At 65.5% G+C, this 10,859-nt stretch overlaps 1 protein-coding gene across 1 annotated transcript; it reads left to right on the top strand.

Annotated features, from left to right (window-relative positions):
* Window positions 1-869: 869 nt before the first annotated feature.
* On the top strand, window positions 870-10,347 carry LOC109318694 (occludin-like). Its single transcript, XM_019548073.1, has 8 exons — window positions 870-1,295; window positions 1,795-2,548; window positions 3,837-3,995; window positions 6,090-6,247; window positions 6,677-6,886; window positions 7,090-7,261; window positions 7,844-7,885; window positions 9,412-10,347. Exons 2-8 carry the CDS (start codon window positions 1,853-1,855, stop codon window positions 9,511-9,513), a joined length of 1,539 nt encoding a protein of 512 aa, XP_019403618.1. The 5' UTR covers window positions 870-1,295; window positions 1,795-1,852; the 3' UTR covers window positions 9,514-10,347.
* Window positions 10,348-10,859: the final 512 nt, after the last annotated feature.

The following is a 10,859-nucleotide window of genomic DNA, read 5'->3' as shown; positions in this document are numbered from 1 at the left end:
GCCCGCGGCGCCGCGGCCGGGCTGGAAAAGAGGACAGGAGCCGCAGAGCAGCCCCCGCGCCGCGGCTAGGGCAGCGCTGTTCCAGCGCCTGCTCGGGCAGATCAGGGCCAGGGTTTCTGTTGTGTCCCGACGGGCCCGGCGGGCACCAAGCCACTGCTGGTCTCGGCTGAAATCCCCCCCCCGAGCCCAGGAGCCCTTCCCTAGAGAGCCGAATCCCAGGCAGGGTGCTGGGCTGGGAAAAGCCTGGTTTTGCTGAATCGGAGGGTTGCACGGAGACCTCCCCAGAGCCTCGTGCGGGGAAGGAGGTCAACAGGGAACCGGCTGCGGGAAGTCGAGGGCTTGGAGATGGGTGCGACCTGCTTGTGTTTTTCTGTCCTGGCGAGGGAGGGAATGGGCAGGCAGCCAGGGCTGGGACGGGAAGGGGAGGAGGAGGAGGAGGAGGGAGGGAGCCTTGCAGCCACCAAGGTGGGAGCCGGGGCAGCAGTGTGGGGCAGCCTCCTCCGGCAGGCCCAGGCCCCGTTCCTGCTCCAGCGGCCGCAGCGACAGGCGACCCCGGCGCTGTGGAAGTGGGTGAGGGTCTCCGCAGGGTCAGGGCCGGGATTCGGGGTAGGAGCCAGGAGCCCAGCTGATGCGGCACCGAGGGTGCCTGGCAGTGCCCAGTGGGGGTGGGCCCGAGTTTTGGACCCCTACCCCTAGCAGTTGGCAGAGGGAGCAGACTGAGCAGGTTCCCCTGCCTGTGGGCTTGCGCACAGAGCCAGGGCCAGCAGCAGCAACGCTCCGGGCCGCAGCCCTGTCATCCTTTTACTCCTTCCTCCTCATCTGATTTTCAGCAATTTAGTGGGGTTTTTGCAAGCTCTCTTCCTTGCTTGCTGCTTTTCTTCTGACTTCGGAAGCGGTTCGGGGGCGGTTTGGGCACTGCGCCTGGTTGCTGAGTGCAGGCCTGTTGCGTAGTGTCAGGACTAGATCAGGCAAGGACGTGTCCGGGGTGGTTTGGATGGGGACGGTCTGGCCTCAGACAAGGGGTCGGGGTGCGTGTGCCCACCCCCGTTTGTCTCTGATGCCGCGTACATGAAAACTTCCACTGGGGGTTCAACCGTAAAACAAGACAGACCCCTCCCGGCCAGATGTACCGGCTGATCTGTCCCAGCGGGAGATTTTTAATTGGAATAAAACAGTCAGGGTCTTCCCGTCAGCAGGATTTGAAACCACCTGATGAGGCTGCAGCAAGGACGCGCGGGGGGGGGGCAGGCACGCGTTGAGGCTGTCTTGATTCCTCCTCCTTATCTGTTGTTCAGGTTTGTTCCTGGGGGAGGCTGGGGACCCGGCCCTCCAGGCTTCTGGTTTGGCTCTGCCCTGCTTTGTGCCTCAGTCTCCCCATTGGCAGATTGTGAGGAGAGTGATCTCCCTCCAGGGAGCACCAGGTGAGAGCAAGCGAAGGATTATGGATAGCGCCGATGGGGCGCGGCGCGGGGACAGAGTCCCTCCGGCGGGCACGCACCTTGACCTGGGCAGCTCAGGCGGGCACGGCACCTCACAGTGTCCTTAACCAACACGGGAAACCACCTCCGTGTTCCCGAACGCTGAGCTTGCGCAAGGCGAAAGTGCCTCCCGTGCCGAGGCCCCTGCGGCAGCGCCTCTCGATACCGCTGTGATTGTGTCCCAGTTCCCCGGGGAGGGCTGCCTCGCGCCTCCTCTCTGTGGCTGGGACCTTCCGGGGCGACGTGCCCCAGACCTCCCTGGAGATCAGGGCAGGGCGCGACGCCGGCCTCACCGCCTGTTTGTGCTTCCACCTAGGCTCGGCATCGCCCGCATCCCTGGTCCCCGGCGCTGAGTGCCTGCCGCGTGCTACGCCATGTACAGCAAGAAGTCTTACGACGGCGCGCCCGTCAGCTACGGGCCCCCGGGCGACGAGTACGGCTACGATGCCCAGTCGCCGCCCCCCGGCTCCTACTACATTGAGGATGTGCCCCAGCACTTCTACAAGTGGAGCTCGCCGCCCGGCGTGGTGCGGATACTGGAGGCCATGGCCATCCTGCTCTGTGTCGCCATCTTCGCCTGCGTGGCCTCCACCCTGGCCTGGGAGTACGGCCTGGGCTACGCCGGCTTGTACGGCAGCGGGATGGGCAGCTACTACGGCGGGACAGGCTACTACGGCGGGGCGATGGGCTACGGGGGCTACGGAGGCTACGGCGGCTACGGGAGCTACTACGGCGGGGTGACGAACCCGCGGGCGGCCAACGGGTTCATGATGGCCATGTCGGTGCTGTGCTTCCTGGCGCTGCTGGGGCTCTTCGTGGCCAGCCTCACCAAGGGCAGCGGGTCGCGGTCCCGCAAGTTCTACCTGGTGGTGATCGTGCTCTGCGCCATCATGGCCTTCCTCATGCTCATCGCCTCCATCGTCTACATCATGGGCGTCAACCCGCAGGCCCAGATGTCGGGCAGCTACTCCTACAGCCCCATGCTGACCATGTGCAACCAGATGTATGCCACCGGCGGCGCCTACCTCAACCAGTACATGTACCACTACTGCACCGTGGACCCCCAGGAGGTGAGCCCGGGTCCCTCCTTCCTCTTCTTCATTTGATCCTTTCGTGGCCGCCTGGAATAAGGAGGAGGAGCATTGGCCGAGGGTCCCTCTTTCTCCTTCAGTTGTGACCCCAAAGCGGGGGTTTCCCCGCTGCTCTCTGTCCCCTTCTTTCTCTTTCCATCTTCCACCTGGATAGAAACGAAGTGGGATTTGTAGGAAAAAGTAGCACCCCCCCCCCCCCCATTTATTTAGCTTGAGATTTTTGACCCCTGGGGTTGAGATTTCCCTGGTTCTCCCTGTTTTTCTCTCTGTCTGGGTCACTGATTTCCCTTTATCGCTTCCTGGTGCATCCATCTATGTCATCCCCATGCCATCCCCTGTATTTGCATCTGCCGGGAGCCAGTTTCGGAGCCGGGGAGGGAGGAGCGGGACAGGCGGTGGGATGAAAAAAACAAGCCAGGCTTTCTGGAGCCAGTTTCGGTCGGCCGGTGGGGAGGGAGAGAAACAATCGGAGCAGGCGGGTGGGGCGGCTCGCACCGCCCCGCGCCCAGCAGGACCGACTGGCCCCGCCACATTCCTGAGCCAGGAGGAGCTGGGTCCTTTGCTGCTGCCCAGGCAGGGCCAGGGCCAGGGGGACCCATGCGGGGGCTTCCCCAGAGCCCCTTGCACTTACTCATCCTTGCTGGGAACCCTGGGTAATCACCCTTGCATGCACGCGCATGCACACTTGCGGCGGGAACAAGCTGTGTGTTTTTCGGCTGCTCTCTGCCACGTCGTCTTAGGGTGGCCGGCGGGTTTAGTGTGTCACCGGGACTCCTGGGTTCTTTTCCTGGCTCTGTAGGGCTTTGGGCACACGCACACCTCTGTGCCTCAGTTTCCCCACACGTAGAACGAGCAACTCCCAGCTGCCTTGGGGGAACATCACGGCTATTTTGCGTCATGGCCCAGGCCCTCGGCCCGGGTGCCTCGAAGCTGGGTTCGTTGCTGACCTCTGAGAGGGAAGAGGTACGAGTGGGTGTTTCCCAGGGGTCTGGGCAGCCCCCATGCCCCCACCCGCTGGCTGTTCATTGAGTCGTGTTTGAAGTCATGCCCATTTGGCCCTTCCATATGGAGTGGAGCAAGTTCTCCAGCTGTGTTAGGTGTGTGTGCCCGGTCCTTTGAGCAGTGGACAACAACCTACTGCTGCTAGCATGTCATGGAGCTCCTCCTTTAGCTCCCTGGGAGCGGCCTGGCTTTGGCCCCTGCTGGTGGCGGGGGTCGGGGCACAGATCCCCCAGCTAATGGAGGGGGGTCCCCTGCTGTCTTTCAGGCTATCGCTATCGTCTGTGGGTTCCTCATCGTCATTATCCTCTGCGTCATCTGTGTCTTCGCTCACAAGACCCGCAGCAAGATCTGGAAGTACGGGAAGCCGAACATCTACTGGGACAAGCCGCTGGCCATGCAGGAGGGCCCCAATGTGGAGGAGTGGGTGAGTCCCAGCCAGCAGAGAAGCAGTTAAAAGCATGGGCACACAGCCTGTCATCAGTAGGCTCCAGCGTCAACACCTCCTCGCAGCTTCGGGGGCTTTCAGGTTGGCTGAGGGATCTGGTTCCTGTTGTGGGGTGGCCTGGGCGAGCCTAGAGCATGCACACGCAAGCTGTTTGCTGCCAGGTAAGGACGGGAAGGGGGCTAGCACTAAATCCTGCGTGTGCCCGCTGCAGGCGGGTGCCAAGCTGGGCTGTGGAGGAAGGCTGTCGAGGGCAGGGCTGGGCCAGTCAACCTGGTCGGGTCAGGTGGGCCTGGCACGCGGTTCTCTGCTCTGCTCTCGGCCTGCCCCGTGCACAGGTGTTTGCTTTGCACACGGCCGGTTTCGGTCTGGTCAATGATTAACCTACAGCGCTTTCCCTGCCCGGCGGGGCTGGCAGCATCACGTGGCCGGGGCCGGCCGTGGTGCAGGTGGCGCTGGGCTGGGGGGTTTGCAGGCAGCTGAAAGGGGCAGTGCCGTGAAGCCATTTCCCCCCAGTATGAGGCCTCGGCACCAAGGTCCGGTGACCTTCCCCATGGGACCCTGCTGCTAGCACCCACATCGCTGGCCTGGGGGGAGTCTGGAGCAGCCCCGAGCCACCCCTGGTGCAAACAGGGCTGGGGGGCTCTGGGGAAGGGCATGGTCCCCTTCCAGCCCCGGGCTCTGTCCTTAGCACCCAGGAGATGAACATGCAGCCAGCACGTCCTGTCCCCTGTTTATCGCCCGGGCTGTGATAAACGGGCGACCTTCGACAGGGCGTCAACGCTGGCGCGTGGGCACGGCAAGCGCCGCTCAAGGGCGGCCTGTCCTCCAGGAGCCGCGGGATCAGCCTAGGGGCCCGGCTGGAGCTGGGGTCAGGAGCTGGCTCCAGGTCATGCCGCTGGGCAGGGCGAAGTGAGCGCTGGTCCCAGGCCCCAGCACCCTCCGTCCCGGCTCTCCGAGGACGTGGGAGGAGGAGCGCTGCCGCTCCCGTTCCCAGCACGGGGCTGCTCTTGGCAGGCCACAAAGGGCCAGCAAGGAAGGAAGGAAGCAGCGGGGGGACATCCGAGCCTTTAAGATGCCTTGGCCTCCTCAGGGCGAGACATGACCGTGGCCAGGCCCAGCCCCATGCACATCCCATTGCAGCCCCCGGCGCCTTTCCGGCGGGGCTAGGAAATGCCTTTGGTGGGAGGTGGGACCAGCCGCTGTGGGGGGCTTGTGCAGGAGGATGAGGACGTGTCCCCGGGGCTGGGCTGGGCTGGACCTGCCCCATCCCTGCCCTGTGCCCGGGAGTGCCCCCTCCCCATCCCCTGCTGCCTCCCAGGCAGGGCCATTAGCAGAGGCATCCTTCACCCTTCCCCCCCTTCATGCCTGGCGCAGCAGAGAAGGGGGGGCTGGGGTGCGATCAGAGCCACGGACCCCCGGGCTCCAGTCTCTTGCTTCCCCCAGAGCGGCCACGGGCCCCGCTCCCTCCTGTCTCACAGCAGCGAGGTCCCGAAGTGGCAAAGGGTGGCTGAGAGACTGGGCTGGGGGGAGCTCGGCTGGAGCTGGGCAGGCCACGTGGCTGCCCTGTGCCTCAGTTTCCCCATCCATGGATCAACCCGACTGCCCACCGCGTGGCATGGTCCATGCTGCAGCCGTGGCCAGAGGAGCGGTGCCAGCTCCCCCTTGGCCCCCTCCACGGGGTGGGGCAGTTTCAGTGGCAGGGGCTGTTTGCCCAGGGGGTGTGCGAGCTTATCACGCCTCCGCCCAGCCTGATAAGAGGGCTCTCGGTGGGGACGTGCCTTTGTGCGTCCGGCTCCTGCGGGCACGGGGCACGTACCAGGCGCACGGGCCCCTTTTCTCCCACTGCTGTGTGCACAGCAGGGCGGGGTGGGCCAGCGAGCCTGCACCCCCGCCCCCTTGGGCCCAGCCCTGGATTCCCCACTACCTACCACCCCTCTGAGCTGCCAGGCGCCCCAGCTAGTCCACCCCCCCAGCTCCCTCAGGCAGGGGTGGCATTGCTTCCCCTGGTCCCAGAGGCTGCCCCAGGTCTCGGCCAGGCACGGTCTGAGCCTCCCACCCCTCGCCGCTTCCCAGGTGAAGAATGTCGCCAATGGCACCAGCACCCACGACGAGACGGCCACGCTGGCCTACTCTGAGAAGCTGACCAGCCCCGTGCACGCCGCGCCCAGCGCCTACATCTACCCGCCCCCGCCGAGCACCTACTACGCCCCTGAGAGCTACCACGTCGCCAGGTGGGCTGCCTGGCACGGGGGCCTGTGTCCGAATCCTTCCCCCACCCTGTCCCACGGGCAGATGTTGTGCCCTGATGCAGCTGGGGTGTGTCGCTCGGGGGCCCTGTCTTGGCGGGTAACGACCCCAGTACCCTTTCCTGCCAGGGCAGGGGCTTGGACTCAATCTGCTCAGGTCCCTTCCGACCCTAGAAACTGTGAAACTGAGGCACCAGGGAGGCTGCAGGGGCAGCACCCGGGGCTGGGGCCCGGAGAGTTGGGTTTGGGGTGCAGGGGCCACAGGCTGCAGGCCCAGAGCTGGGCTTCCCGGTCTCACTCCAGCCTGGCTATGCTGCCACCCACTAATGTGGGGGGCTTGCACCTGGGTCGGGGCCTCCTGCTTGGTGGGGTGGGGTTGGAGGATCTAGCGTGACCCGTGGCTTCCCCCGGTAGCTCCCCTGCCCCCGTGAGCGAGGGCCAGCCGGCTACGATGTTTAGCACCAGCACGCTGGAGGAGAAGGGTCGGGAGAGCACCAGCCGGCCATCCGCCCGGCGGGGCCGGCGCCGCAGGCGCAACCCCGAGCTGGACGAGTCGCAGTACGAGACGGACTACACCACGGCCATGGAGTCCAGCGACGAGCGCGACAAGGACGAGTGGGGCAGGTGAGCGGGGCGGCCGGCCGGCGTGCGGGCTCCATCCTTCCCTCCCTGGGCCGCGGGGATCCGCTGGCCTGGGGGAGGTCTTGTCTGCCCGAAGCTGGGGGCACCTTGGGCCTGACGATCCCGCAGCTGTGCCCTGCTTGAGCCGAGCGCCGCGTGCCCGAGGCCCAGCGTCTGACGTGTCTTTGTCTCCCCTCCCTGGGCAGCGTGTACCCCCCGATCACCTCGGACGCTGCCCGGCAAGAGTACAAGCAAGTGTTCGATGTGGACCTCAAGCACTACAAGCAGCTCTGCGCCGAGATGGACAACATCAACGACCAGCTGAACCAGCTCAACAAGCAGCTGGACAGCCTCTCGGAGGACAGCCCCCAGTACCAGGTACCAGGCCAGACCGGGGTTTCGGGGAGGCCCTGGGGTACAGCGTGCTCCGGGGTGGATTAGCTACAGGCAATACCTCGGGGCTGGGCCCGCAGCACCTGCATGGACCAACCTTGCTCCTGCTCCCTACGTGGACCAACAGTGTACACATGGGGAGGGCGTCGCGCCCATTTTAGAGCTGCAAGACTGAGGCCTGAAGAGAGGCCGCGCCATGCCTGGGGGAACTGGCAGCAGAGCCAGGAGCTGAACTGGGCTCCCAGGCCGGCGCCTTCCCAGCCCCCTCCCCAAGCCACGACCAGACTGCTGCCCCCGGGGGACTCAGGCCTGACCTGTGCCGGGGGAGAGCAGCTGCAGCAGGCACCCGCAGTGAGAGCCCCTCGTGGCTCGGGGTCTGTATCGCCCCGTGTGGGTCTGCCTCGGGGCCCAATCCTGCTCCCATGGACGCCGAAGGGGATTTCCTGGAGCCTGTGCCCCAGCCCGTGCTCACGTCCGCAGGCAGCGCTGTGCTGTGCCAGGGCCGTGGGTGTGGGTGCGGCTCCGTGGCCCAGCGCGTGACGTGTCCCTCCCGCGTGTCTCCCGCAGGGCGTTGCTGAGGAGTACAACCGGCTGAAGGACTTGAAGCGGGTGAGCTCCCCCGGTTTTCCTGTCTGTCTCTGCTCTGCCCTAGGGCTGGGTGGCGTCCCATAGCCCAGCGGGGGCCACGCTCTTGGGCAGGCCTGCTACAGATTAGCCCTGCTCCCCCCAAGTGCCGCTCTCATCCCCTTCCTCCACCCGGTCCTTTGCTCTGCTTTCTGCTCCCTGCTCTGTTTGCTGCTGTGCTGCTTGTCCCCCTTCCTCTCTGCCCCGTGCCCCACACAGGGGCTGCCCTTGGGGGCCCCCCCAACTGTAGCCGGTGCCTTTGGGTGCACGGCCATTCATCTTAATGAGGTCTAGGATGTGATCCCCCAAGCAGCCGTGGTGGAGCGGAGGGCCCTCAGCAGGACATACCCGCATGCCTGCTTTTTACCCTGGGGCAAGTGGCAACTAAAGCCCAGGCCTGTGCCCCTCTTCCCCCATGGGCTGCGGTGCAGCTTCCAGTTACCCAGGAGCAGCTGCGTGCATACGGGCCGTGGCACGGAGCAGCCCGTGCACCGTGGTGCCCCTTCGCCTCTCACCCCCTGAACAGTGGTCCCCGTGTCTCCGCGGGGCATTGCCAGCACCCAGCGTGTCCCATAAACCAGCTCTAAAGCCCAGGCTGGGGAGAACTGCTGCAAAGCCCTGGCCCCTCCTGCTCTGGCTCTGCAGCCTGGGGATGCAACCTCCACGGCACCTCTGGAGCCATCCACATCTGCTGGCTGGGCCTTTCCAGGGTCCCTCCCCCACCACAGCTTTAGGACGGAGCAAACCTTATGTCACGGCCCCCCAAGAGGCTGGGAGCCCCCTCTTCTTAGCAGCAAAGTGCCTTGGCCAGGGGCAGTGAGTGTGGATGCGGGGCAAGGATGAGGGCCCTGTACTGACCCTGTGGCCCTGGCAGCAGCCCCCTTCACCCCCACGCTCCCTGTGCATCCACATGACACGGGAACATACACACCCGTGACCCGGCGGTCAAACCCGGCTCCGGTTACGGCTCTGTGCGCCGGCCGCCGCGGTGTCCGGTTACGCCGTGCTGCAGCGCCGGGCAAGCGGCACGCTCCAGCTCACCGTCCTGCTTGCAGAGAGGCCTGCGTGGCTCTGCCCAGCGCCAGCCCTGCCCGCCTGCTGCCCGGGGTGCGGCTGCAGCCCTTTCTGCTCCGCTGCCCGCTCCCCCGGGGCACGGGAGCCAGGCCAGCTTTGCTCGGGGGCAGAAACGCGCTTTCCTTGGAGCCGGCAGAGCCTGGCGGGTTGTGCCCGTAGCACTGGCAGCCAGGGCTCGCAGCCTGTTTGCAACCTGGGTGGGTCTGAGCCGGGGCTGCGCGGTGCAGACGGGCCAGTTTCTAGAGCCAAGCACCCAGTGGGCGAAACCCACAGAGAACCGTTGACCTTGGTGGGTACCGAGGCCTGCGGTCCTGTACCCACAAGTCTGCAGCTGGGGAGTGAGGAGCAGTAGGAGGCTTTTATCCCCCTCCATGGCTCAGCCCCTCGGGTACAAGGACCCCCTGACCCCCTCCTCTCTCCTCTGGCTTCTCCTCCAGAGCCCCGACTACCAGACCAAGAAGCTGGAGAGCAAGTCCCTGCGCAACAAGCTGTTCCACATCAAGCGGATGGTGAGCGACTACGACAAGCTGCGGGGGTAGCCCGGCAGGGCAGGGTGGGCAGCCGGACCCCGACGGGGGCGGGTAGCAGCTGCCCGGTGCCAGGATGAGCCTCCGCATCCCAGAGATGCCAAAGACTTGGACCCTGTGCCCTGTTGTACATGTTTTCGACAAGCAGAGCCTCTGCCTTCGTGCCACTTCCAAACCGTGCCCAGCTGAGCAGGGCCAGGGCAAGACTCAAGACAGCTCTGTGGGTGGCCATGGGCATGACCGTGACCCCTGCAGTCTATAACGGCATCCCGGTGGGCACCAGTACTGCCCACGTTGAGCCTGGGAGCGGCTGAGGGCACCAGGCCCTGGCGCTGGCTCGTGCCTTCACCTGTAAATGTGTACATACGTGTAAATGAGCCTGTTTTTACCATGATCCTGGGGGCCTTCCTGGCCGAGTGCTGGCAACCCCTCGGTGCAAGTCTCTCACCCCACGCAGGGGGCTGGGGTCAGCCCAGGCACGGGCACTGCTCCCCTTGGAGCCATGACGGGAGCTCTGCCATCAGCTCCGTCCCGGGGGCGAGGACGAGGGTCTTGGCTTGGGGAGCTGCATGGATCGCCCAGGAAAGGCCGATGAGCCGGGCCGCGACCCCGCTCTGGAGCAAGGCGGCTACCAGGGGCTTCCCCCTCTTGATCATTCCCCCCTTGAGAATTGCCCCCATGTCCAGTGTCATCCTGAGCCTGGAGGAGGGCAGGACCCCGTGTGCCAGCCCCTGCTCCATGCCGGCACCCCCATCCCTACCCAGCTGAGCCAGCACCCCCTTCCCCAGCCTCCCTCCTGTTGGTTTTTGTATTTTCTACTTGCTCAAAAGAAACCCATGGCGTTTCCTCCGTCTCCCAGTTCTTTCTGGATGTGGATCAGCACGGCCCTGGGGGGCCCGGGGCCCCAAGGTGATGGCCACAGGTCCCAGCCAGGATCAGGGCCTCTCCTTGCCATGGCCCAGGGGAGCCGGGTGGTAACGGCCTCAAGGAGCCAAACCATCCCCCCTCCATGCACCAGAGCCCCGGGCCGTGCCCTGCCACCCCTGCCCTGCTCCTGGCCGGAGGCTGCAGCAAGGCGCTGGGCAGGGGCTCCAAGCAAATGCATCTCCCACAAAGAGGGGCCACACGGTGCACCCCAGGTCACAGGCAGAGCCAGGGCTTGGTGCCCTTTCCTCGCCCCCCACGGGCATCCCTGTAGGCCTGGGGCAGCAGAGCTGAGCTGGCGGTCGATAATACAGCTGCAGTGCCCCAGTCCTCTGCCCTGGCAAGCATGCAAGCAGCCTGCGCCCCCTCGGCGTGCCTGGCTGGGCAGCACCGCAGGTTTGCACACCGCTGCCCATGTGTCGCGGTGCGACCGT

The sequence above is a fragment of the Crocodylus porosus genome, unplaced genomic scaffold, assembly GCF_001723895.1.
Source record: "Crocodylus porosus isolate Cpor-Errol unplaced genomic scaffold, CroPor_comp1, whole genome shotgun sequence".
Taxonomy (NCBI): Eukaryota; Metazoa; Chordata; order Crocodylia; family Crocodylidae; genus Crocodylus; species Crocodylus porosus.
The sequence above is the reverse complement of the archived record's forward strand: the minus strand, read 5'-3'. Positions and strand labels throughout refer to the sequence as shown.

Coding starts and splice junctions, on each gene's coding strand:
- LOC109318694 (XM_019548073.1), top strand. CDS start 1,853: ATGTACAGCAAGAAGTCTTACGACGGCGCGCCCGTCAGCTACGGGCCC. Junction 6,887..7,089: donor GACAAGGACGAGTGGGGCAG/GTGAGCGGGGCG, acceptor CTCCCTGGGCAG/CGTGTACCCCCCGATCACCT. Junction 7,886..9,411: donor GGCTGAAGGACTTGAAGCGG/GTGAGCTCCCCC, acceptor CTTCTCCTCCAG/AGCCCCGACTACCAGACCAA.